This window comes from Filicampus tigris, chromosome 15, assembly GCF_054856515.1.
Source record: "Filicampus tigris isolate MCC_2025a chromosome 15, RoL_Ftig_1.0, whole genome shotgun sequence".
Lineage (NCBI taxonomy): Eukaryota > Metazoa > Chordata > Actinopteri > Syngnathiformes > Syngnathidae > Filicampus > Filicampus tigris.
Window position 1 is genome coordinate 17,905,153 of NC_141231.1, and position 25,902 is coordinate 17,931,054.

Here is a 25,902-nt window from a genome sequence, read left to right on the forward strand (position 1 = left end):
GAGAGAGAGGAGAGCAGAGAGAGAGAGAGAGAGATGAGAGCTAGCAGAGAGAGAGAGAGAGAGAGAGAGAGAGAGAGAGAGAGAGAGAGAGAGGAGAGAAGAGAGAGAGAGAGAGAGAGAGAGAGAGAGAAGAGAAGAGAGAAGAGAGAGAGAGAGAGAGAGAGAGAGAGAGGAGAGAGAGAGAGTCAAACGATGCAATGTGGTTGTTGAATATAGCGATATATCCACATGTCCCTAAATAAATGACATTTTATCATCTAATGAAAGGATTACATTTTTTATGCAGCAAAATAAGCAAGCTCAATGTACTCTTAGCTGATGAATTGTAATTACCCTAGATAATATGCAACTATTGGATGGCAATGGACGTTAAAGTTTGCATCTGCCTGGTCCAATTCAGATAAAAGCTTCCAAGAAACTTATTGCATGTCTTTGTGATATGCATGTTGCATGGGCCAATATCGCGATTTCGATATTTTTTCGATATTTTGCGCAGCCCGTATTTATATATAGGATAACAGTGATGGAGAGGAAGCATGGGCACACATATTTTTAAAAAGACATTCTCTCGTTTTATCTTCTCAAGCTGGGAGGGTTTTTTTTGCCAGATAATTGCCGCGTTGTCTCAAATAATGCTTACGGAAAGCACATCAGGCACTGCATCGATCTTTAAGTGACCAGAGAGCTCATGGCTACGTTAAATCTCCTTGTATCAATGCCACCGACATGTCCATCGACGTCCTGTCGAGGCCCATTGATCTCACCTTTGATGTGGGCTCAGTGTATTGCGGCCTTGGTAGTTCATGTGTCTGTCTGTCAGTGCCTTGGTGATGCCAGCCCTGCTTGGAAATGAAGACCTCCCGTTTGGCTTGCTGCCCGTCTGCTTTGTGCTGTCCTCTCTGTTCCCGACAGCGGGAATAGGCCCATGAAAAAATCCCAATAAGTCAAATACCTGTACTTAAAAAAAAACATCAACATCAAATAAATTAAATATTTAGAAAATTCCCTCCCCATATGGTGACAGATTACAGCCAAATGTATGCAACTCTGCATTGTTAACATTATGCTCTATAAGTGGATGAGTTGACCGACTTATTACTATTCAAGTGTTTGTTTAATGTTTTTTTTTTTTAACCTCCAGGGCTAATTTGTTTAAAAATAACAATTACTAGTGAGTTTGTAGTTTTTTTAAAAATTCCTTTTTGCAAAAAGTAAAACAAAAAAGCAGCCACACTGTTATCCGTTGTATCATATTGTATGGTCTTTGGTTCCAAGTTCATTTGCCACACTGCCCAGCTTTTTTCCGCCACGTTGCACTCGATATGTAACATTCATTCTACAGGAACTGTTCCCACAAACCATTTCGTAAAAAGTACTTCTCTAGGAAAGGTGACTTTGAAGGAAGCTACCAGCCCATATTTAAAAGCCCGGAAAGGACAGGGAATAAGTAGCAACGTGTGCAAGCTGGCTTGAGCTTTAGTGATTTATTGAGCGTAGCGGAAGCAAAGTTGCATCCAGGGACATGAAGGCCCTTCCTTGGTCGCCTATTTGAGCCGTATTCCCATCTAATAACTACACCGCTGTTCTGCTCTCCGTCAGTGGCTGATCAATGGCTACGGCTCACTGCGCCTCTGTCCCGCACACGCGCGCCAACAATTCCCTTTATGCCGGAATTTACTTTATAGACAGTGAGGAAAATTCAACACGGTTAGGGGTTAGTTCAATTTATGGTATTAATCAAAAAGGGCTTGGCAGTAAGAAAGCAAAGCCTGCAAGAGTTTGGATAGTTGGATTACTTTATTTTCACAGCACAAATCTCTGTAAGGAGGCCGTATATAACTTGGTCAATACATGTATCAGGTTGTATGACAACGCAACGGGCTTTTTATTGTCAAAAAGGGCAAAGCTATACGTAAATCAGCAATGAATCACTTTAGAGAATCAGAATCACATTTATTGGCCAAGTATGTAAAACGCGCAAGGAATTTGTCTCCAGTACTATGGCACACTAGTATTGCGGTAACAAGCAACTACGATAAACAAAGACATGACATATAAGTATAGAAACATTTTACATTTGAAACTCAAACAACCAGAGGTTAAACGTGGATGAGCCAATTGCAGGACGGAAAAACTCCCTCATCACTCAGAGCAATTTGTGGTGAATCTAAAATCTGATTGGTTAAAAGAAGAAACAGCAATTTCAATGGTGTGTGTGTGTGTGTGTTGTGGACGCCTGGCAACACATCAAAGCTGAATTCTGACTGGACGACAAAAAAATGAATGGAAATGACTGGAAACCGTGCAGCCACAACACACGCAATGAAATGAAGACAAAAGGCGATTGGAAATAAATGATTACCATTTCATGTAAGATGTAAGTGTCATTTTGTCCTTCTGATCGTGTTTGGGCCTGCAGAGAAGGCCTTGAAGGCCCTGACGGCGCCCCACTAGTATTTATATTGATGATGCTAAAATAGAGTAGAGGCGTATCTCATACTTGCCGGGAAAATGTTGCTTTATGTGGATTCGAATAAATATATTTCGGGTGTATTAAAGATAAAATAGTTGACATTTGAATCTAAATGTAAAATGTCTTAAGAAAACATCCTTCCATTCATCCTTTTCTATACCACTTGTCCTCATAAAGGTCACTCGCAGCTGACTCTGCGCGAGAGGCGGGGTAAACCCTCGCCTGGTTGCCAGCAAATTGCCACCTCCGAGATCGACAAATAACCACATTTCCATTCTTTAATCAACACGAATGTTTTTGGAACTTTTACAAGCGCACAGAGAAGATGCACATTCCACACAGGAGGGCCTTAGCCGAGTCATAAAGAGGCTTGGAAAAAAGAGGGGTATTTTTTAGGGAAGCAGAACACTTTACTTTTATTCTGAAAAGCGTGAAGTAGCACACAGTGTGTGAGACTTGGAAAAAAAAAAAAAAAAGCATGAAGGAACAACTACAACAACTAGCCGCCTAGCCAATAATGGCGATGAATAGCCAGGAGACAGGCTGTTAGAGGAGATCTGATGAAATTATAAACATAGTTCAATTGCACCTTGTTGCACCATTTAGGAGAAATGAAAACAGCAGCATTAGAGAGTGCTTGGCTCCGCAAAACAACACTGAGGTGATAGATGCAAGGGCACGGCCCCACAAACTACTATGTAATTAAATTTTGCCCTGCGGGACTCCATTAATAACTTATAATATAGTGTGCATTTCATTGGAGGGGGTCGTCAAATGTGGGTGTGTTATTGCGCTCGGGAGGACGCGGCCTGTGCTGTGTTGTGCTCATAACAGTAGTGATGAGAGTTGCATAAATCACGTGAAGTTTTGGTGTTGTATTTTCACACGATTTTAGCCAAGTTAAAGCACATCCAAATAACTGAGCTCAGCGCACGGTTCCGAGACGGCTTGGCTTGCTTAATCATTGCGGGAGTGCGTGATGAGTGACAGCGACGGCTGACCTTTGGCTAGCTCGCCGAGCTCTCATTAACATGATGGCTGTCACTCTGCCCATGTGGAGAGCGCTTTTCGTACCTGAATATGTACACTATGCGCACACTTAACCGAATAGTAACTGTTTTTTTTTTTTGTTTTTTTTTGAGTGACGTTTGTAAATGTTCATCTCACCAAACACGCTCCAATATAAGAACAGTCTTGAGCTATAATACTGAACAACTCTTACAAATTGTATTGCATTGTGTGTGTGTGTATATATATATATATATATATATATATATATATATATATATATATATATATATAAATATTTGAATTGTTTATATATAGGCAAAATATGTGCCAAACAAATATGTGCCAAACAATTCAAAGACGGTTCGATTTAAAAGTGGGCCGATTCTATTAGGCTCAACTCAGTCAGCACCATAAAGGCACACTGGGATGAATTTTGTGTCGAAAATGATGACTGTCCCAAATCCCAAACTCAGCCCAATCAAACGCATTTGTGATGAACTAGAAGAAAGATTGTGAGCCACGTCCGCCAAGTGCTATTCTGGAAGAACAAAACACAGCACGATAAAACTGATCCAATAATGAATTCCGTTTAATTACCTTATAAAGATCAAGGCATGTTTACCCAATAATACCTGCAGCGAACCCCTGTTGTGCGCACCGACAAACAGGAAAGGCAGATTGGCTGTAACAGTTTCAGATAAAACAACAGGGTCCCTCATGATGTAATTGAACATTGTATCCTCATCAAAGCAGTCACAGAGAGCATCGATTAACAAGCAATGGAAATGATTTCGATTCACTTTTAAAGTTTGATGATATAAAGCCAAGTGAGCTTCTTGGGCAATTTTTTTAATCAGAGCATTATCCTGTTTTTTTTTTTTTTTTTTATGGTTTAATTTAATAAGTCCTGATGCCCTTTCATGAAAAAAACTGAAATATTTCGTTACCATTGTCATAATTATTAAAGTCAAACATTTAGAAATTTCAAGTCCCCATGCGACTAATTTCGACCTTTGTAATAATAACCTTAATCAGTGCATAGATATTTAGCGTTTCACTTTCACTGGGGTGGTTGACATTATCCCCTTAATGATTTTAATCGTCTTGAATTGCTCATGACATTGCAGTAATAGGTTCTTTTTGGAGCAATCCGCTCATCCAGGAACAAAGTCAAAAGCAACCAAGATGCAATCATGCACTTGAGAATGTTTGCAGAGAGCAGACATCTTGAAGATTCCAAATAAATTCCCTATGTTTAATGAGCTAATCACTAAATCGTTAGCTTTTACGTACTCTCACTTCCGAGTCGTGGTTTTATAGTCAGCGTGCCAACAAGAAGGTGAAACGTATGATTTACAGTCCTGCTTTTAGTGTCGGCAGTGTGGCTTGCAGCCGTACGGGTTGACAAATAATCTGTAGGAATCTCCTGTTTTTCTGTGACGTTGTTCTTCATTGCCTCTGAGGCTCCTTGAAATGTCCACAATACACGACGCCTATCCGTCAATCTAGAAAAAGGATGTTTCCCTTGCTCGCACATCCACTTCCAAGTTGGCTATGGTAAATGCTTTTTTTTTTTTTTTTTTTTTTTTTAATGTATTTTTTTATCTGTCACAAGCAGTGGGCTGACATGTTTTGACAATGTTTTTTTTATGACTGATGGCTTCTACCCCGAATGTGTGATGCACAGGGGAGTGTCAATCTGACAGATAGAAAACACTGTTTGAAAAGTGCTTACCCCCTAAACCCCCCCCCCCCCCACCCCCCCACCCCACACACTTCCTTGTTGGGCTTTTGATAAAGTGTATTTTACCTTCTGACTCTACGTTTGTGTTTCAGACCTTTTCCCGCAGAAGACACAGCCTTAAATGAGGACGATGTCTACCGGAGCCTCGAGGAGCTGGCAGAGTAAGTTGGGCACACATTTTATACATTAAAAATTCACTCTGTGGAGAAACCTCGCTGTCCAGACGTGTCACAATAAAATGCAAAGCCCTGAGCTGAACTATGAATAAAAATGGCAGCTTTTCTCCTCTATTTTTATAATATATTCTAATGCTCATACAGAGCCAGCAAGAAAACATGTTTAATACAATACATCTGTAAAATTGTTACCATCGTAACCCTTTCGAAACGTTATTAAAAAAATACATATGACAAAGGTTTAATGCAAAATGAACCTGAGTCATGATTAACCCTAACCCTAATCCCACACTGAATTGCGGCGTGACGTCATGGCATGGGTCAGTAAAGGTTCTGGGTGACTTTTTTTCTCAAATTCCAAGAGAGCTCTCTGTCTCTCGTCCGTTGCCCTAGCGACGCCCGCAAAATTCGGTGGTATCCGGCCTGACTGTTGTTTTTTTACGATGTGGACGTGTGGGTTTTCCGTGTGTGAAAGTGAGTCGTATGGCATGCTCTGATTTGGCAGCGGTTCCCGTAGTGACAACTCAGATTAATGGAGAATAATTAGTTACCCGCTGCAAGATAGGTGCCATTCATCACATGGGATGATGAAGCATGCGAGCGGCAGAAATACATTCAGTGAATGTGTGATTGTGACATTCTATAGGGATCAGAAGTGTGTGCCGTCTCTAGAGAAGAGAAAAGGCAGCCAAACAGGCTAATACAGGATTAGAGTGCGGTTAACGTGACTCAAATCTGCATAGAGAGTGGCAAGAGAAACAGCAGTAATCGCTCAAGTTATGTAAGGGAAGAAATACAAATATATAAAACTGGGGTCTCTATGGTTTGAGTTCATTCTCGGATGATTTTTTTTTTTTTTTTTTCAAGAAGGCTATTGTGGCCCTTAAAAGAGAATAGATGCAACGTAGTTATGCCTAATGGGGACCCTGACACATTACAATCACCCATATTCTCTCTTTCTGTATATATACAATACAATACAATTTTATTGATATAGCGCATTTCATAACAGATGGAGCTGTAACAAAGCACTTAACAAACAAAAACAAATGATCTGACGGATGAAAATCCGCTTGCGTCAGTGCTTAGTCCCTCATTTTCTAAAAGTGTCCCTTCATTGGTCAATCGCCAGAAAAATGGGCGTCCGTCAGCGACAGGCTGATCGGCCCGTCTGTCTGACGGAATGCAAAAAAAGTATATATGGTGGGTAAGGTTTGTTTATCAAAGGAGACAAAATGACGGATCATGCAAAGCCACGTGTCAACCACATCAGATTTCTGCCTGATGTTTTCCACCTCAATCTGGCTACAGTTTTTCAAGTGTAGCTCTACAAAAAAAAACCAACTTCCCTGTGACGGGTGTAGAGCCATGTAAACCTACCAGAAAGTCCGTAACGAAAGTGAATACTTTTTTAATGTGTTTTAGTGATGTGTGACCTGTGGTCACAAACGGAAGGTGTGGATCGTATTGACTTAATTATGCGGCTCTGCTCCGTGGCTGCTCTTGACCTTTTACAAAGACCATGTATGCATTTTGTTTCATCAATGAGCGCACACATAATTGATTCATCAGCAGAACACAGTTAGACACGTTTGGCACATGGACCATGCTTGTTGTAACCCGGCATTCAAAGACGTTTTAATTAGTCTGAAATATTGGCGCAAGGTTTAAAATAAGTGCATGACTAAACTGTAAAAATGAGATCGAGGATAATGATGCTCTTCCTGAGTAATGATCATCCATTTTACTGACATAATACTCCTCAAGAGTCTTTTAAAGGAGGAAAACATGAAAACCCCGGACATATGGCATCGTTAAAAAACAACAGCTTGCACAGAATATGGTCATAGAAACTCGGTGGCATCATTTACCTCAATGTTAAGATGAAAAATGATGAGTGATCTAACAGAATGTGTTGCAATTAAACTAAGCAAGGAAAACAAACTATTTCAACAAAATTAGATGAGCCAATCAGTTGCCCCTTAAGCAATCAATTAAGCCTGATTGTGGACTTTCCGCTTATCTAATTGTTGATTGAAGTTTTATTGTGCACGTCATCAATTCATTTCCAAATGAATGTTTTCATTGGAGATCTTTCACATAGCCTGAAGTTTATTCTTATCTCGTTCGTTTACGTCTTTGGAAGAGGCAACTTGACCTTGTTTCAAGTACAATGTCAGAACGAGTCGTGTCAAGTGAAGATTGGGCCATGAGGTTGTCAGAATAACCTCACTTGTACAGTAAATATCAGCCATTAAATTCGATAGCAGCTTTGCACTTAGCAAAGAAATGTTTGTGCTTGAGTCCAAGAGTCAATTGGAACATAACCTAAATCTAATTGAGGTCTTCTGGGTAAATACGGACTGTGCTTATTCCCTTTAACTTTGTGACGTCAAGTTGCTTAAATCACAGTCACTTTGGAACGGCTCCCCATCCTGGAATTGACAAAGCATGAAATGGGGCTGGATTGGACACAGCCACCGAGGTAGTTTTTATTCTGTAAAAAAGGTACACATAGATTTTCATTCTGAAGCAAACAGTGTCAGAAACTCTTTGTGTTTGTCATGCGGCCGCCATGCGCTGAAAAGTTGTCGTCGATAGGCCGCCATGCGCCAAAACGTAGTCGCTGACGGGGTGCGGCCATCACGCGCTGAAACGTAATCGCCCGCAAATACACGGGCCGTTTGGGAAAATTCTCATAATTTACCGAAATTCCCGCCACCACGCCCCTGTCCAGAAGTCATGTTCATTCGCTGATTAAGGATGCTAAAATATTTTGAGTTAATTACGCTGACATTTTTTTTATACGGTTCCTGTTGCCAGTGTTAGCGGCTAGTAGCTAGCAACAAGTTGCTAAGTGACTGCTGTCAGACTTTTTTTCAAAGGCAGTTTAATAGGCGGAAATGACTTCACACTTTGATGTTGACAGTCTGAACGTTGCAGTTCCTACTGATCCATCTCTAACACACTAGGCTTATACGAATGTGCTGTTTTAGCCAGCAAAATTGGTACTGTGGTTCTTATGTCACTTCGTCTCATAGCCCAAATTCTCACTTTGCGACCTAATTTTTTTTACAGTAGAAAATACAGTTTGCTATTTGGTCGTTGATTATTAAGTGAAATGTTTTTTTCTCTCGTGTATTCATAACTATTCTTAAACCAAGCAAAAATATATGTGTGTTTCATATTTTATCCGAATACTCGATTATTCAATAGATTTTTCATTTGGATATCAAATACCAAAATATCCGATCGCTGCTGCCCTACATAATATGCCTTTTGTTGAAAATCAATGAATCGTAATCGTTGGGGAATTTTGCTCAGTAACTGTCATTCGCTGAGTCATTCTGCCTTCCTCACCTCACGAAAATGTAACAACGGCAATGAGGCCATTGAGCCACTCGGCTGATTGCGTGCAAACAGCCAGGACACCCTGTGGCTTGTCATTGCGGTAATCAGACAGAAAATGTAACCTAATTCATGAGTGCTCAGGTTTTCATTCCTTTCCAGTGCCTAACTGATGCACTGTGATGCATACAAATGCTCATGCATACCCCTGTCACATTAAATGCAGCAAACACACATATGCTGTATATTTACATCGAGTGTTGAGAATAACAGCAGTTTGTACAAATTGTCGTCAGCTACAATGCCATTTCACATGTGGCACAAATTGCTTGACTCCATGCGAGATGGGTGGGAATCGGTTCTCATGAGCACTGAATATTACTTCATTACTTCACAGGAAAGGATACTCTTTCAAGAATCATATATTTGATTACTGTATTTAAAGAAAAAATGCAGACTGCTAGTTTTTGAACAGCATTGAAATGATTTTTTTCATTTTCTGTCAAGGAATAGCAATATTGATTCGTTTCCATTACGTTTTAGAATAAAATGGGCATCGTTCCCAATGTATTTGGGGAAAAAAAGAACACTAAACTGCTATCACCATTTTTTACATTTGCATGCTAAAACAATCCTCGCAAATCCTAATGAGGACTGGCGGTGTAGAAAATGGATGGATGTATCCATAACAAAAAGGTTTCTCAAGCTCAAGAAATGTACCCTGCTCAATCCGTCAATGGCCTTTATTCAAGCAGGTGAAGATTTAAAAACCTCTTTCCAAAAGGGATCTGGCAAAGACAGCAGCACAAAATCAAAATAGTTACACCAAGTGCACGAGACACAAATAATTTCTCTGTCGTTTATAATTGCCTTGCCAGAGTTAGAAGTTGTCTTTGTCCCCGTCTTCATTTGAATTTTAATATCTCACAAAGACAAAGCAAGTAAATTTGAAATGCGGATTCTAACTGATTGCTTTATTTATTAAGGGAAATAAAAATCTGAATTTATGAGAACTAGTTGTGCCACCCTTGGCAGCAATCACTGAAATCGAGCACTTGCGTTAACTAGTGATTACTTTTTCACACCACTGTGGTGGAATTTGGGTCATCTTAATAAATTATTATTTTTTTTTTTGTCATTCAAAGGTGGACTTTATTTTAAAGACTAAGAGAAATTCGGAAAAGCGTGATTTTTTTTTTCACGGTGGTAAACTGAATCAATATTGTCTTATCAAAAATAATTATGGCCTTCGTATTATTACTCATTAGCAAATATCATTTGATGGTTTTATTCTATGGTAATTAATGCATTATTTATTTTAATTGCAGTTCTCTTAACTCATTTTCCACTCAAATGTACTCGAAGCTCCTCCTACTGAACTTTTATATCTGTACTTGAGCCGGACCTTTCTTTTAAGACTTATCTGCGGGATCTAATTTTCTTCTTCAATCGTCTTGTTTCCCGCAACGCCCCTCCGTGTCGCACACGAGTCTCTGCGGAGGCTGCTATCATTCTAGAGTTCACAGACAAGACGCAGTCAAGACAGGCGTTGGCGGGTTGTCGTCCTCCCACGCTTCCTTCTCAGTATTCAACAGCAGCTTCTTTCCTTAATGAAGCAAGTGGAAGCCCATTATTTGGAGTGAACTAAGCAACCTCAATTAAAAACTTCAAACAGGCCCTGCATGAGCGCAAAGACAAAGCTGAATATTTGATTGAAAGGCGATGTTATCGTCTGTCTTCTTTACCCTTTTCACACAGACAGTGGACCCAGGATTATTATAGCCCACTGTAGCAAAGGCAGAGAGCATATGTTCATCATATCATCATCCAAATATAGATATGTATAGAGCTATGCTGCTGGATTGCCTGATACTGGTCAGATAGCCAGAAAACATTATCACAATGTGTGACGATCAAGTCAAGATTCATCCAACTTGCGTTTGTTTCCTCCAGCGAGCACGACCTGGGCGAGGACGACATCTACGACTGCGTCCCGTGTGAGGACGATGGCGACGACATCTACGAGGACATCATTAAGGTGGAAGTACGACAACCCATGGTGAGGGACTTTGAGCGACGCACCTTCTCAAATTAAAATTCCAGGGACCGCCCGCGAGACTGCGGACCTCAGCAAAGGCTGACAAATCCCAAATGATTCCTTGATCAGCACCGACTGGAACACATTCAGATCTTTGAACTCTGATATTAAGTTCATGCATTTTTAAAATGGGTAAAAAGATGTTGAGGACAAAAAAAAATATTTTTACCTTTATCCATGCCTGCATCCAAATGTATTGGCATTTTCCTTGCTCACTCACTAGTTTTCAGAATTTCTGTCCCATCCACAACACACAACTTTTGGGGGGAAAAAACTTGCTACTCGTTTGTGGATACAAGACCTCAGATTTTCTGACCACAGTAACCCCCCCCCCCGCTCTTAAAGACCATTACATGTCATGTACTGTATGTGTGTGATGTATGTGGATGAAGAGGCAGATGTACAGCATGTAATTTACTGGTCCAAAATATAAGGATGATTTTGTCCTATAGCAACGGGTCCGTGACTAAAAGTCAGAGGAGGTTCCTTCACTCGTTATTTCAACTGTTTTTTGTAAAGGCATCAGCATCACATTGCCATCGTAATAAATCAAATGACAATTTTCATATACACTTAAAACCTCACTCTTAATATCTTGACTAAAGAAACGGGAATCCACTGGATTACGACTAAATCCTGTTTTTTGAAGAAAGCAATATTAATCATTTGAGCCATACAAGTGCCCAGGAGAGCAACGATACTACGCCACTGGGTAAATATATTTTGCGTGTGTGTAGGCTTGCAGACACTGACGCATCAAAAACACAAAATCCACGATGGAGGTTACTCCCACTGTGCTTACTTCAAGTTCCTGATTTGTGATTATTCTGTCTATTTTGATTTTTGACTGATTTGCCTTTCTCATGCTGCAGATCAGATACATGCAGGTGAGTGCTGCTGTGCTTGCGATCAATCCCGGCATCAACGTGAACCCAACGACCCCCATCCTCCCCCACAGACTACATCGCCGCTGTGTTTACAAAAACAACAAAACCCTGAATTAGCCTCCCTAAAGGATGACTTGCCAATTAGCGTGGTAATTAGATGTACAGGGCAGCTGGTCCAAGATTTGACTCAGTGCCCATGGGAGCAAATGTGACATCAGGGGATGACTACAATGCCTTTTTCAGATCAACATTGTCCTATTACCTCAAACAAACAGTTTGCTTTTTGATTGCACCTTGATACAGTGCTTTAGAAAAGACAGTTGAGATATCTGTTTGTGTGTTGGTTGAGGGGAGATTGGCGGGTGCTTGGGTGATCATTTGCATGACAATGGATGACTAAATGTGGATAAACACTATACGTTAGAGATATATATTCATTGTATGTTGTTGCATTTTTGGGGTCTCTTGCAGTCATTGATTATTATTTTGCACTGTAATGTAGCATGCTAAAACCAGTTGGTGGTAGCTATCAACCATCTTGTGCAAACAGTAAAATTACTCTGACTGCTTATTTGCCATGTGTGTTGTAGAAAATGGGCATGACAGAAGACGACAAGAGGAACTGCTGCTTAGTGGAGATCCAGGAGACTGAGGCCAAGTATTACAAGACTCTGGAAGACATCGAGAAGGTGAGTGAGGACATGTTGTGTGCAGTATGCACACACGTATTTGTTTTTGGCCGATCCTGGAACCGCAATGTGGCGCGAGTTTGTGTTTGTGCCCTGTGTGGGCCTGTCAGCTTTTGTCAGCTTCACTGGGGAGTGCAAATGTCACAGGAAGTGATCTATAGTGGTTATTAATGAATCGTCCGCCATATGCGAAACTGAATCGCTCTGGCTTAGACATACCGCACACAGGCACAACATAAGGCACACCAGAAAAATCGAATAAATCTTTATGGTGAGTTTTGATGTCAACGCAGTTAGTGACGATTATACTGACGGATGAAAACCCACTTCCGTCATTCGTCAGCCCGTCATTTTTAAAAGGTGTCCCGTCATTCGTCAATCGTCAGCAAAACGGCCGTCCGACTGACGGACCGGTCTGATGGAATGCCCACCTCTGCTGCTACTCACTTGTCACGTGCACACATATAATCAAGGGATAAAAGGTTTTGTTTGGTTTGCCATTGAAAAGAATCACATTTAAATAACGGTGAACTTGAAATAAGTTGTATGATTCGGTACACAACAAAATTCAGTGTTTGCTAAGAGTTGTGTTCCTTATGCATAAAAGACGTCGTGAAAATGTGCTGAACTCAAAAATAAAACCTTACCGTGGGTTACCTGCACCATCCCACCCTGAGTAAACACACCCGTTTAGAAGTCCCTTCCCTCGCTTTTAATAAGTGAAAATCAGCATTGCTAAGGCATCAGTTTTCATGTTGACAAGTTTCATTTGCAAGGCGATGGAAAGAAATAAATCACGAGCCAAGGCTAATTTCATTAAACACAATGTGCATCCTGAGTTTCCTGCATCACACCCGCACAAGACTAAATGAGAATAAACAGTCTCCTTATGATCACAGGACTCGTTAAGCTTAATTGAGTTGGGGTTAATAAAGCCTTCAGCACTTTGTTGTTGATCTATTTGTTCGTATTATGATGATGTAATGTGACAGCCCGAAAAATGTACGATGAGCAGCTTTACTTTTGGACGCGTACAGTACGTGAAATAAAACGGCAGTGTTTGTAAATATGCAGTGTCATTTTCACAACTTCTTTTTTCCGTTGAAGAACTACATGATCCCATTGAGGCAAATTGTGAGTCAGCAGGACATGGAGGCCATCTTTGTCAACCTTGAGGTCAGTGCCTGGATCAACACTTCTGCTGAATGATTCACAAACGCTTCAGTATTTGGTCGTGTGTATGAAATGATGAAGTGCACATCCAATGTTAATTATGCGGATGCTGTTACAATTCTGTATTCTGCCCTGTTTTCTATAAATGGTCTATGTAATACAAATCACAATGTCCCATCAGTAGTGAGCTTCTTTTTTTTTTTTTTTTTTTAGAACTGGCCCTCAGGCTAGTCATGTGTTGTTGGGGTCAACCTGGTGCCTGTGGCCAAAAACTGGTGGTTGTTGTTTTTTCCCAAGTGACATGTAACTTTGAAAACAAGCCTCTTCTTTTCCTCAGGATGTGATCAAAGTACATTTTGCTCTCCTTCGAGCCATTGACCTTAACATGGTCACGGGAGGAAGTGGTTTGGGAAAGATCTTCCTTGACTTCAAAGAACGGTAGGTAAATGTTGAATTTCTACCTGTGCTGATGCTGTCCTTATTAAAGAAATCAGATTAGAAGGAAATAAATAAATACATAATTTGGCTAATGACAGTTCGATGTATTTGATCACCTGAACATATATTCAGCCGGTTCGGTTGAGTGAAGCTAACCGGCTTTTGAACTGAGGCAGGATACCGCAACCTTCTTCCTCTAAGGCAGCATTTCTGAAATGAACAATCTTGTTACACAAAAAAAAAAGTCTTCCAGGAGCTGCATTTGGTTAAATTCATGATCAATCACTGGTCACACTTGTAAATAATACAGGAAGTGCATTGTTGCGCAACAACATCCCTTCGACCTGGCCGTATGATCCGCTCTCTGACTCACTGCCTTCGTTTGACTGCATTTCTCTTTGGAAAATAATTCTGAGGATTCATTTAGAATCGTAATTTACAGCTGACATATTGAAGTTAAGAGGGATAGTTGAGGTCTGAGTCTGTGAGCAGCATTTTCTTTCCATTGGATCTGGATCTCGCACCCCTCCTGAGATACGGTATGAGTGGATAATTTGCACTCCTGAGGGGAGGAGTGATTTGCCTTTCTGCTGTGCCGAGTGTGGCTGCTTGCAAAGGTAATGGTAATGTAGGTGATGATCGCTTCTGCCCCCGGTCATGATTCCGCAGCAGGAGTGGCGATGCCGTTTCCCTTCAATGTTCCAGTCATTACTGTGAGAGAGAGCCCCATTCTTTGTCGCATGTGAACATGTGCCCAGGTGTGTGTGTGGGCGTGTGTACGCTTACATACATTGCTTATTCTATTTCTTTGCAGGATTGCAAACACCAGGTTATTTTTCATTTCTTTGTCAATATATGTACAATTTTCTTTGGGTAACCATCACGTTGCATAAGCAGGGCCAATCCAGCGTCCCACTTTTTAACATGAGACGCATCGAGACTCTGTCTCACTTTTATCTCGCCAACAAAATCACCAATTACCCTGCCGTCGGTCAACTGTAATCTAGTGTAGCAGCCGCTGGAACAGCTATGACAACAGACTTTAGTTAAGGAGGTGTCAAAGGTGTTTTGACATGCTAGCACAAGCTAGCTGCTGTGTTGAATAACCACGAATGGAGGCATGTTGTATTTAGTTGGAAATATATGGATGACTCTCAAATGTGTGTGTGCCTTGGCTGAGTAAAGGTTGGGAATCATTTAGACTTGATGCTGAAACCGTGAACCGTGACGCAAGTCAACTGTGTTCATGCCCACAACGACACAAAGCATTTTTTTGTTGTTGTTGTTTTCTTTTATGCGCCGTGCTGCACCGGCTTGTATGAGTCTGAGAAAATACCAAAACTGAGCCTAGCCCCGCCCTTGCACAGATTTACACTCCGCCTGCTTATGCTTAGCAAAATACGTCTAGAATCTTAAGGCATGCATACCATTTTGCAAGCCTAAACTACCAAACTAGATACTTGGCAGATTTCTGTGAGGTTGAGGTCAGGCCAGTTTTTTCCAAAACAAACTTTTTTTTTCCGATGGCTGCCTTGCGTATCTTGGCGGTCCTGTTAAGAATTTCCTCATCCCACATTTCCACTAAATATTTCATTCAGTCATTTGTTGTTTTTTCTTTAATATTCCGCTTTTAAACCGCACTCAACTCATTTCTTTCATCCAAATATTTCATATTCAGCTTCTATTCATAAACAAATTGGCTGATGACATTGTTAATATTTACATTGAGTGACATTCTCCAAAATGCGACAGGGTTATTTTGAGAAAAGAGTTCATTAGATTTGCAGATTTTCTGCATCACAAGCTCTGGCTCGATGCATGTGATTGACACGTGAACGTGCCTCATTATGGGGCCGCCACTGTCTTGTCTCTCCAAGGCCATAAACAACAGCGACCATGGGATTTGAACTCCCTCCTCAGACATCCCGGTGATGTTCCCGAGGACCTAGCCGGCTAATTAATTTGCTTATCTATGCTTGTAAGTCCCGGTGACCTTTACAACAATGTGCTTGAATCATTTTTCTCACATGTTGGCACGAAAGATGAAAAGCCCTTTTTTCTTATTTGTCATTGAGCTGAATGCCATGCTGAAAATGTCACTGGTTTATCACGACTGCAGCTCAATTCTTAAACAGCAGGAGCGGAACTGAATGGGAACGTGCGCAAAGAGGCAGCTCTAGAAAGTAAATGGGCATCCAAGCACCCTCGTGTTGATATCCTCGTCTGCGACATTCCCCGACTCATTTCCGAAGTCATCTGGCTCCCTGATTTCCTTGCGACGCCTAATCATGACCACGCAATGAGGCTCCTCACAAGAGCGTTTCAACACTACTTACTCTGTTTCCGGTGTGTTGCATGAGTTGAATGGAGGTGAGAGTGTCCCAATGCCATGTGTCAGAGAGTATTAGCTATCACTACAGCTTGTCACTTCTGGTTTGCTGGGAGATTTCCTCTGCGGTGGGCCTCGATTTAAAGTCAGCCTGCAATTGTAAAGTGTAATGCCCCGGACTAACGAATTCAAAATCGCATTCCAACTACATTTCCATTACGGAAGAGAACGGGGCAAAATAAACGGCGCTGACTACTTTCAGTGCATCAAAAAGTCTCTTGTCCAATGGGAGGTATCTTCTCCTGCGTTTTAATCTTTCACAGGCCAGTGGAAACTATACTATACTATACTATACTATACTATACTATATATGCGTTATACTACAGGTGACCCCACTATTAGTGGGGATAGGGACCATGCCGGCCTGGGGTGTGTGTGTACGTATAGGGGTGTGCATGTGGGGGTTGGGTATCAAGTCATATTTCCCAAATCGATTAGATTCTATTCACAAGGTTGGATAACACTCAAACTCATTGCAGAAAAGGTAAAGATATACTTCTATTTAAAGTCTTGCTATATCGATAGCATGTATCATTATTTGCTGACCGACTGAAAGAATCACATATTACTACTGCCTTATAACAATGCATATGGTGTTCATTTAGAACAAAGTTTCCCTCAAAGGCAAACAAAAAGTTGAAAAGTTGACAATTTTTTAAAAACAATTTTGGTATGTTGCTTCCTATAAGTTATTGTCAAAACATTGTTTTTGACCATGTAATGTTCCATCATCTGTTGCTATTTTGAATAAATAGATGTCTAGCATTTCATCCATTGCATCCCTAACAAGAGTTTCCACATTTACAATGTGACTTGAATGTCACTTTTAGAGACCGTACAAACGCAGAAAAGGAATTGATGAGTGGTTACCTCCCACTGTGTGTGGTGTGCCCAGACTTGGTGTCAAGTGGAGCGTATGTGATGGACTAATTATGGATGCCTGGGCCAAGGAGCGGCTGGATGCTGCAATGTGCTTATTAGCCCTCTGGCATACATGGGTGGAAGTACCCAGCTTCTGATGCCAATGAAAGACTGTTATTAAATTATAAATACAGTTTTATTTTTTTCCTCACACTGCACGAAGCCTTAATGGTTTTATTTTCTTGGAATACTAATTTGTTCCAGCATACTCGACTTTCACCATTCCTTTTTTTGAATTGCTCATGTCATAGCTAAAGTACTTTGTTTATGTTTTTTTTTTTTTTTTTACATTGGTCAAACTAGATTGAACAAGGTACTATTGTCAAAGTTGGGTCAACCGGGGTTCCAAGTGTATTTTTTGTGATTGGTGTCCAGTCTTTGGTAGAGCACACAACTACAAAGGACCAAAATAAACACACACGCTAACCTTAGCTTTAACCCATTGCTTCGTTGTAGCACCGGTTGCTACAAGTTGTTCCATATAATCCACTTGGCTGGAGAGGTTAGTTTTCTTGCTGATTACTTTTTATGACATTTACACAAATGCACTAATTCCCAAGAACAATTTGGTCAATTTTCCCTCATTACAGTCCCCCAAGTTCTTTTTGAAGACATCCCCCACCACTTACAATACTTTTCAACACTGTTGTCATGGAGGTGTAGCTGAGGGGAGCTGTCTCCTCAAGTGCAGAGCTAGTCTTAATCAGACGCTTGATGGAGACTCACCGCGGGGGAGCCTTGCTCAAGCTGCAGAGATGCTCCATTGATCATCACTAGTGAATCTCTGTGCAATTAAAGATGATCAACTAATGTAATGACGTGACAGCAGTGTTAAGTGTCACCTCAAGTTTGGGCTTTGGCAAAACCTCACTCAACCCGGAGGACAATTATTCATTGCATATATATAGTAGGAATGATAAAACGCAGTCGGTGTTATAATGTCCTCGTCATTTTAACGGGACAGTGTTTACTATACAGACATGGTAATAAATAGTAGAAATTCTTATTTAATTAATAAGCCAAACTATAATTTCTCGACTTAACATGCCCAACATATTACAATAAAAAAAAATTAAAAAAACATCCTTCAAAGGCAGTTTTTCTCTCTGTACTTATGCATAATACGGTCGCGGATTAGAAGATTGTGATTTCTTGTGTTCTGATTTATTTTTTTTTTGTGGAAAGAGTAATTCTCTTACTTTGCTAACAGCCTCGGCTGTCTACTTGACCCTAACGCCGTACCTCGCTAACTTGCGGGCTGTATCTCAGAGCTGTCGCTGCTGAATTGAGACTATTTGAATTTTAAAAAAACAAAGATCAAAACGAAATAAAAACTAACTATAATGAACAAAAACGAAACTATTATAATCCTGCTGCCGAACCATTGCTGAGTACGGCTTTTGTTACCGCGACGACTAGGAGAGGCGCTAACGGCTGGCTACTTGTTTCGCGCATCGATTGTATTTTCACTCACAGAGTCAGCACTTCATTACCGAACTGCCACACTACATTTGTCAATTAGTGTGTTAATCCATGCAGTGGACGCATTGCCAAAAGATTTCATTATGATTAAAATTTTGAATACCGCGATTCTAGCATGGCTTGTGATTGTAGTTTCCCAACCTGCAGTACCCTCCGCACAGTTGTCGCGCTGCTCTCGTCCCTGCCACAGATCGTGGAGAGGCTTGATGCGACTTCAAGGTTCCAGTGTTAGATTACCATGCTGGGGTGCCAAGTCGATCAGGCACACTGCGATCCTTGCCAGCGGCCTACTTTTGACTCAGTGAGCGAAAAGAATGTGTGTCACGTGCTGTGGGAAACGCCCACGTAGGGCCGACATTGAGCTCCCCTGTGGTTGAACCTCGACATCCATGTCAGGTTTCCATTATGGTATCTAATGAACATGGCCTTCATATCCTCAGCGCTCGAAATGAGCAGATTTCTCTCCCGCGCCTCCTGATAAGAGCAACTCAGCACGGCAACGGAATCAAGCACCGTCTTCTATTGGCCCTCAGTCATTACATTTTATTGGCAAGACCCCTCCAAATATTGCCCTGGGATTCAAATGTAGTCATTACTTATTCATGGTATTCACAATTCAATCCAAATGATAATACATTTATTCACATATTCATTCATCTGCTCCCCGTTGTGGGAAATTGCTCGGCGGCTCACCTCTCACATTTTGTTATAAATCTTAAAATGAATGTGTAGCACATTGTCTTAACTACTCTGCGGCAATAATTGCTTTAAAGCCTATTCTGGGCTGTCTCTTTTGTCTGAGTGTTTCCACAAAGAGATATTTGTCCCTCCCTTCGATTTAAGAAATTAAGAATTGACTTTTGTTGGGGGAGATATATTTGTAATTATTCACCAGGTTTTAAACAGATTTCATGACCTCATTTCTCAAACTACTCCCACATTTAATTAAAATCCATAACACAGCAATACATTGTTTGTGATTTAACATTTTGTGCTTTGTAGCAACTATAAAGGTGTGCCCAGCTGCAGTAGTACTTCTTGGAGAGTAGTGAAATTGATGTTATGGAGGTACCATAGGCTAATCAAAATTGCACACATAGAAATCTAGATTGCAGACGATGATGAAATGTATTTTATGATATTGATAAAAATGTCAGATTCAATTACCGGCATACATTTTGATGGTTGTCAAAAATACTTACACGTTATTATAGTTGAGCAATGAAATGGCTTTAAGAAGAGAACATTCATCCCTGACCTAATTTTATTACACTGCATGAATTATGAATTGCAATTGTGTCTGGATTTTTAAAAAATTTTTTGCTCTACTCAGCTTATTAATCTATGGCCAGTACTGCAGCCACATGGAGAACGCCCAGAAGACACTGGATGAACTAATAGCAACACGGGAGGATGTGAAGATCAAAGTAGAGGTAATCACCTCCACCTCCATCAATCAAGTGTTTGTCTTCAACATACTTGACTGTCAGAAGTAGAAAGCGGAAACTTAACATCCTCTCCACGTAAAGATGTGTTTATCTTGTTTCTACAGCTCTCTAGGTATTTGGTACATCCCCCTGCGTCACACAATGCTCGTACTGGGTTGAAAACCAAAATACGTAGATTTGTATGAAATAAACTGTCCTTGAAACACACTTTGAAAACAAATCTGTAACTCATATAAAAAATAAAAAAAAGAAGTGGGGCAAAATGGGCAAGAAAATCAGAAACATGTTAGCATAGAGCATACAACGCATTCTGAAAAGGTACTGAAACAGTGTGAATTAAAAGATCAATTAAATGTACTTTTGAAATGTAAGATGTCGCCTAAAATAATGCAACCAACCTCCAGTGCTGAGATCGGTCAGATCAGGACGGGCCAAAAAAATGACTGTTGTATCTGAGGGGGAAAAAATCCGTCCTTTATACTGGACAGGATTTTGGCGCCATCTTCTTGCATCGTCGAGCATTTTAGAAATAGCACAAAAACAGCAAATAGGTGAGTTTTGAAGGCAGCTGCCAAATGTCAGTTTGGAAAAAAATAAATCAGCAAATACATAAATTCACAAATAGACGGCGGAACATTGCACTCACATTCAAAAGCTTTATATGGCGATACAAATGCTTTTCGCAGTCTTGTTGCACAATAAAAGTCATTTAAAGACGAAGAAAGCTCCCCTGTTGCTGCAGAGTCAGAGTCAAAATTGAAAACACGCCGAGACACACAAACCGCTATGAGGGAGCCTTAAAGGCAGACATTCTTTCGGAAGCGTGCCGTTTGGTTTTGTCAAAGGAACCTCCAAGTTAGCATGCGCGGCATTTGTGTCACAAATAGCTGGCACGGCACGCGCTGTTGTGTGCTCAAATAATAAACTGACCTCATTGTTGCTAAGGGAATGCCGCGCAAAATATGCCAACAGTGCCGCTGCGGCAACCGAGCGTCATGAATTGTTAACCAAGAATGCATGTCCCTTAATTGGGTAGGAAATACAACATGCTGCACTTAAGTAATGTGTAATAAACACATTGTATTGATGCTTTTATAGGAATGTACTATGAAAGTGCAGGAAGGCAAGTTCAAGCTGCAGGATCTTCTGGTGGTTCCCATGCAGAGGGTACTCAAGTATCACTTACTACTAAAGGTAGGTGGTAAGAGGGTTTGATTGTGATTGAAATGGTGATTAATGAAACGATTGTTCATTGACTTCAAACATACTATTTGCTCAACGACTCAGTACTGTCATCATAGCCTCAGTCATCCCTAAACGCTGAACACTTCATTCTTGAACTTTGTGTTCTTGTCGGTTTCTCTATTTGTGTGAATGGAACCCCTGCAGTCCTGATTTGCAGCGAGGCACTAAGGTCAAATCAACCGTGAACTAATGAGATTAAGCTCACCCCATTTCACTGCTCTCCGTAGCTTTTCAGGAAGTTTGTTGCACGTGTGTTCGAGAGAGCGCGTCCGGCCGCAGGACACATGTTCAGTTGATGTCAAGATGTCATTCGAACAACACTGCCCCCCACCCCCCACCCCCTCCCCCACAAATTATGCTTGGACCCCCAAGGTGCCGGACCAGATAATTGACTTTTGGGTATTTCCTGATGTTTTTTTTTTTCTCCAGGAATGTTTTTCCGCATTTCCCCCAGTCCCCCGTATGGAACATATAATACATTTTTATCAGCGTATTCTGAATAATTTTTGGGGGTTTGTAAAAAAAAATAATAATAATTTTTAGATGTTGTGCGGACCCTCCAAGGAAAACAATCCTAGCTCTGCTAGTACTGTGACATGCTTTCTTCAAGATACTTATAAATGTACCTACTGAAGCGTCTAGTGCGTGTAGGGTCTTCAGGATCAATAAATATCCTATTTACATTTGCAATTGAGATTTGCCTTTGTTGTGCCTTCGTAGCATCGGTAAGCGTATACTTCAATTTATAGAAGTATAATCTGTTGCACGTCATCTCCTTTTCCACTTGCAATGATTTATTGGTCGAAATCTCATTGCAGCTCAACGGCATTTCATACATCATTGCAGCATTTAATTACTTCCCCCTCGGTGGAAGAGAAGAAAAGCAATTGCTGATCATAAAGATGTGGAATGTTTGTTTGTCGGAGACCACAGTCGTGTTTTGTTTGCGACTGGAGTCTTCTTACAACTCACTCGGATGTCCTCTTTTAAATGTAGTGTATTTTGTCTGGTTCTTGGCTTCATTGTGTTCCGGGGCCGTATCAGTGTTGGTTCTATCATGAGAAGAAAGAGCTAACAAACATCACGACCAGCAAGCCCCTCTTGCCACGATTGGCCGATCTCGTCTCGATTTCACCCTCCATGTCAAAGATTCGGTTCCACTGTATGACAACAACGTAACACAACTCCGTCTGCACAGGAACTTTTGAGTCACTCGACGGACCGACCAGAGAGACAACAACTAAAGGAGGCACTGGAGGCGATGCAGGTCTGTGTGACAAATGTTTGTAATTGATTTTAAATCAGAAATTGACTTTTTGGGCGCTCCCAGGACTTGGCCATGTACATCAATGAAGTCAAGCGGGACAACGAGACACTGAAGAAAATAAGTGAATTCCAAAGTTCAATAGAAAATCTTGTAAGTATTTTCATTTGCTCAGCTCTACAGTTAGTTTTGTGGTCAGTTCATTTATCTGCTTACTAAGCATGAATGAGCTTGTTTTTATTTTGAAAGGCGCAGTACGGATCGCTCGCAGACACATATTCAGAAATGTGAATAAAACAAACAAATAAAAAAGACATGAACAAAACATCTGAGCACAAGGAACTAAAAAAAAACATTTTCCTTTTTTAAAGGTTGAACACAAACTATTGTGGGCCGCTGGTCTACTTTTCAAACGTTGATTTCATAATGGAAATTGAAGTCATCTGTCAAACCGTCGCTATTATGAATCCTTAACGGTTCAACTTAGAAGGCAATGTTTTAAGCAACATTTCATGTTCCAAACCAGAAGGTGTTAAACTCTCTACCCGGGGTCCAAATCCGGCCCGCCACATCATTTAATGTTGCCTGCAAAAAGTTTTTTTTTTGCTTCAAATATCAACATTGAAAATGTCTTAACCTTTAAAAATCTTTTTTTTGTTGTTGCCAGGTCCCTGTTTAAAATCCGTTGAATGATACTTGAAACGAGTTATCCATCACTTTGTTGTGTACGTGTACTAGCATGAGGTGAACGTACATTTAACCACAACTACGATGTGGCCTAACAACAAAAATTTGACAGCCTTGTTCTAAACTCCCATTTAAGTGCAAAACGGATTTAACCAATGTAGAGAAAACTGTCAAACCGGATGCTCACTGAACTTCAAGTTTTGCACAAGCGACATCATACATGATAACATTTCGACCTCTTGTTATTGTGCCGTTTTAGAGGTGTATTTTTTCCAAACATTTTGGTGTGCAAATTTATGACCAAGTGGAAAATTCAATTTCAATTCCACTGGATTTGACTGTTTATTGTACATGACTTCTCTATATGAGGATGGAGGATCTTTTATTCCACACCTATTTGGATTCTCTGTGAGCCTCACATGCTTCTGAATTATTTATAGGCTCTCATTAGTTATAGCAATCAGTGAATTGACCCTGACTGTCTGTGTGACCTAAGCAGCAGGTGAAGCTGGAGGAGTATGGGAGGCCAAAGATAGACGGAGAGCTTAAGGTCTGCTCCATCGTCAACCGTACTAAACAGGACCGGTGAGTCTCAGCGATGCAAAAAGAAAAAGTTAATAAAGACGATCGATCGATTGAATGCACGAAGGAACAGTCACTCTTTGCTGTACTGTAATGTGTATTTTCTCAGGTATATATTCCTGTTTGATAAAGTGGTCATTGTCTGCAAGAGGAAAGGGTATAGCTATGAGCTGAAAGAGATTATTGAACTCACGTCGTATAAAATGTCTGACGACCCCATGAACAACAGAGACATGAAAAAGGTAAGAGGTCAAATTGACAAATGTGACTTTTTCTTGTGCCAGGTTGTGTAACAGCCAGCGGAAATTGCGACCGCATTTACCCAAGGGCCGACGCCAATCTCATACCTTTGACATGCTAGTTGTGCTCATCCATGCTTGAGAAGTCATGTAAAAATGCAACAACGGTCATTATTCATAAAAAAAATGTACTGTAGAGCATACGGCAGCTAGCCTAACATGGCTTTTTTTGGTTTTCAATCTGCATGTGTCTGTCCATGTTGCATGTGTAACTGGCTCTTTTTATGGTGTCTTTCTTTTTGCATGCTTACCAGTCCAGTGGAAAAATGGTAAGCTCAAGTGACTCTTTTGTTCAACTCATCTTCTCATGATGGCCTAGTTCTGACAGCAGTGCTGGTGTATTTTTTTTTTTTTGGGGGGGGGGGGGGGGGGGTGTCATGTGGCAAATGCACGCACCGTACTCGTAATGGCTTTCAAGCTTTTGTACGTGAGCATTGCTAAAGCATGCACAGCATCGCTCAGTTGTGAAATCAACGGACCGCCCAAACTTAAATGCATTCGGTGAAGGGTGTCCCTCCTTTGCATCAATTGACGTCTTTTCCACGTGGCGCTTCCTGGTGTTTTGTCTCCAGTGGTCTTACGGCTTCTACCTGATCCACCTGCAAGGAAAGCAAGGCTTCCAGTTCTTTTGTAAAACAGAAGAAACTAAGAGGAAGTGGATGGAACAGTTTGAAATGGCAATGTGAGTTTGATCGCAAAGTACGGTTCAGGACACTCCGCTCGAACCACAGATACCGTTTGCGGGGGTCAACTTATACGTAATGACCGCAACCAATCGGGGCTCTGTTCATTGGTTGTTGCTGTTATCGTTCATGCAGGTCCAACATCAAACCGGAGCGGGCCACGGCTAACCAGCATAACTTCCAAATGCACACCTTTGATAAGAACACAAACTGTCGAGCCTGCAAGATGCTGCTGAGGTAACGAGAACAACAAAGCGACACAATCCAAACCAACGGTGAAGGCGTCCTGCGCCGGTGTAGTTTGACTTCCCTGAAGTGGTTCAAATTGCGCTAGAAAGTCTTGTAAAGTAAGCAGAGGCACTGTACCTCTCGACATTGCTCTGCCGTCAGCGAAAGTGAAGTTACTGTAACCGTAACTCTGCTGAAAAACAAATGATGTGCATCTACAATATATTGCAAGTAATGAAAAATGAAATTAGTTAACAAATAATTAATTAATGTCATTCACATTACGTTAAGACTGTTTTCTTGTTTTGGAGCGTTTCATTAAATTTCCATGAGCCCAAACCAGATGTGAAATCAACTTCTTGTATCCACTCTGGACAGTTTGGGGAAGCGGAAGCATCGCGCGACATGTTTCACTGAGGCTGACAGTTTTATTTTTAGACGTGATCCTTCCAAACACCGCCCACCTTCATGTAAGAGTGCAGAAGCATCAACGAGGAGGATAAACCCGTGTCATGGAATCACCGCGTCTGCCTCTGTCGCAGCCCACTGAGCAGAGCAGAGTTGGCTTGGCTAAACTCCACTTTGTGTATTGACCCACAAATTTCATGGCTGGCCTGACCTAAATTCCCAGCCAGAG

General features: G+C 41.0%; 1 protein-coding gene across 8 annotated transcripts in view; it reads left to right on the plus strand.

The window, feature by feature from the left end:
* Positions 1-25,902, plus strand: part of vav2 (vav guanine nucleotide exchange factor 2) — a 124,668-nt gene that overhangs the window by 90,102 nt on the left and 8,664 nt on the right. For 2 of the 8 annotated variants that reach the window (XM_086053319.1, XM_086053325.1), the window contains exons 4-18: positions 5,321-5,389; positions 10,706-10,811; positions 11,723-11,737; positions 12,328-12,426; positions 13,534-13,602; positions 13,937-14,037; positions 20,163-20,262; positions 21,376-21,471; positions 22,721-22,789; positions 22,853-22,939; positions 23,970-24,058; positions 24,165-24,297; positions 24,609-24,623; positions 24,927-25,036; positions 25,173-25,274. In XM_086053319.1, coding sequence (XP_085909445.1) covers positions 5,321-5,389; positions 10,706-10,811; positions 11,723-11,737; positions 12,328-12,426; positions 13,534-13,602; positions 13,937-14,037; positions 20,163-20,262; positions 21,376-21,471; positions 22,721-22,789; positions 22,853-22,939; positions 23,970-24,058; positions 24,165-24,297; positions 24,609-24,623; positions 24,927-25,036; positions 25,173-25,274 — 1,260 coding nt within the window. The remainder of the gene's footprint in view (positions 1-5,320; positions 5,390-10,705; positions 10,812-11,722; positions 11,738-12,327; positions 12,427-13,533; positions 13,603-13,936; positions 14,038-20,162; positions 20,263-21,375; positions 21,472-22,720; positions 22,790-22,852; positions 22,940-23,969; positions 24,059-24,164; positions 24,298-24,608; positions 24,624-24,926; positions 25,037-25,172; positions 25,275-25,902) is intronic. The other 6 variants (XM_086053324.1, XM_086053326.1, XM_086053320.1 and 3 more) reach the window with 5 other exon arrangements.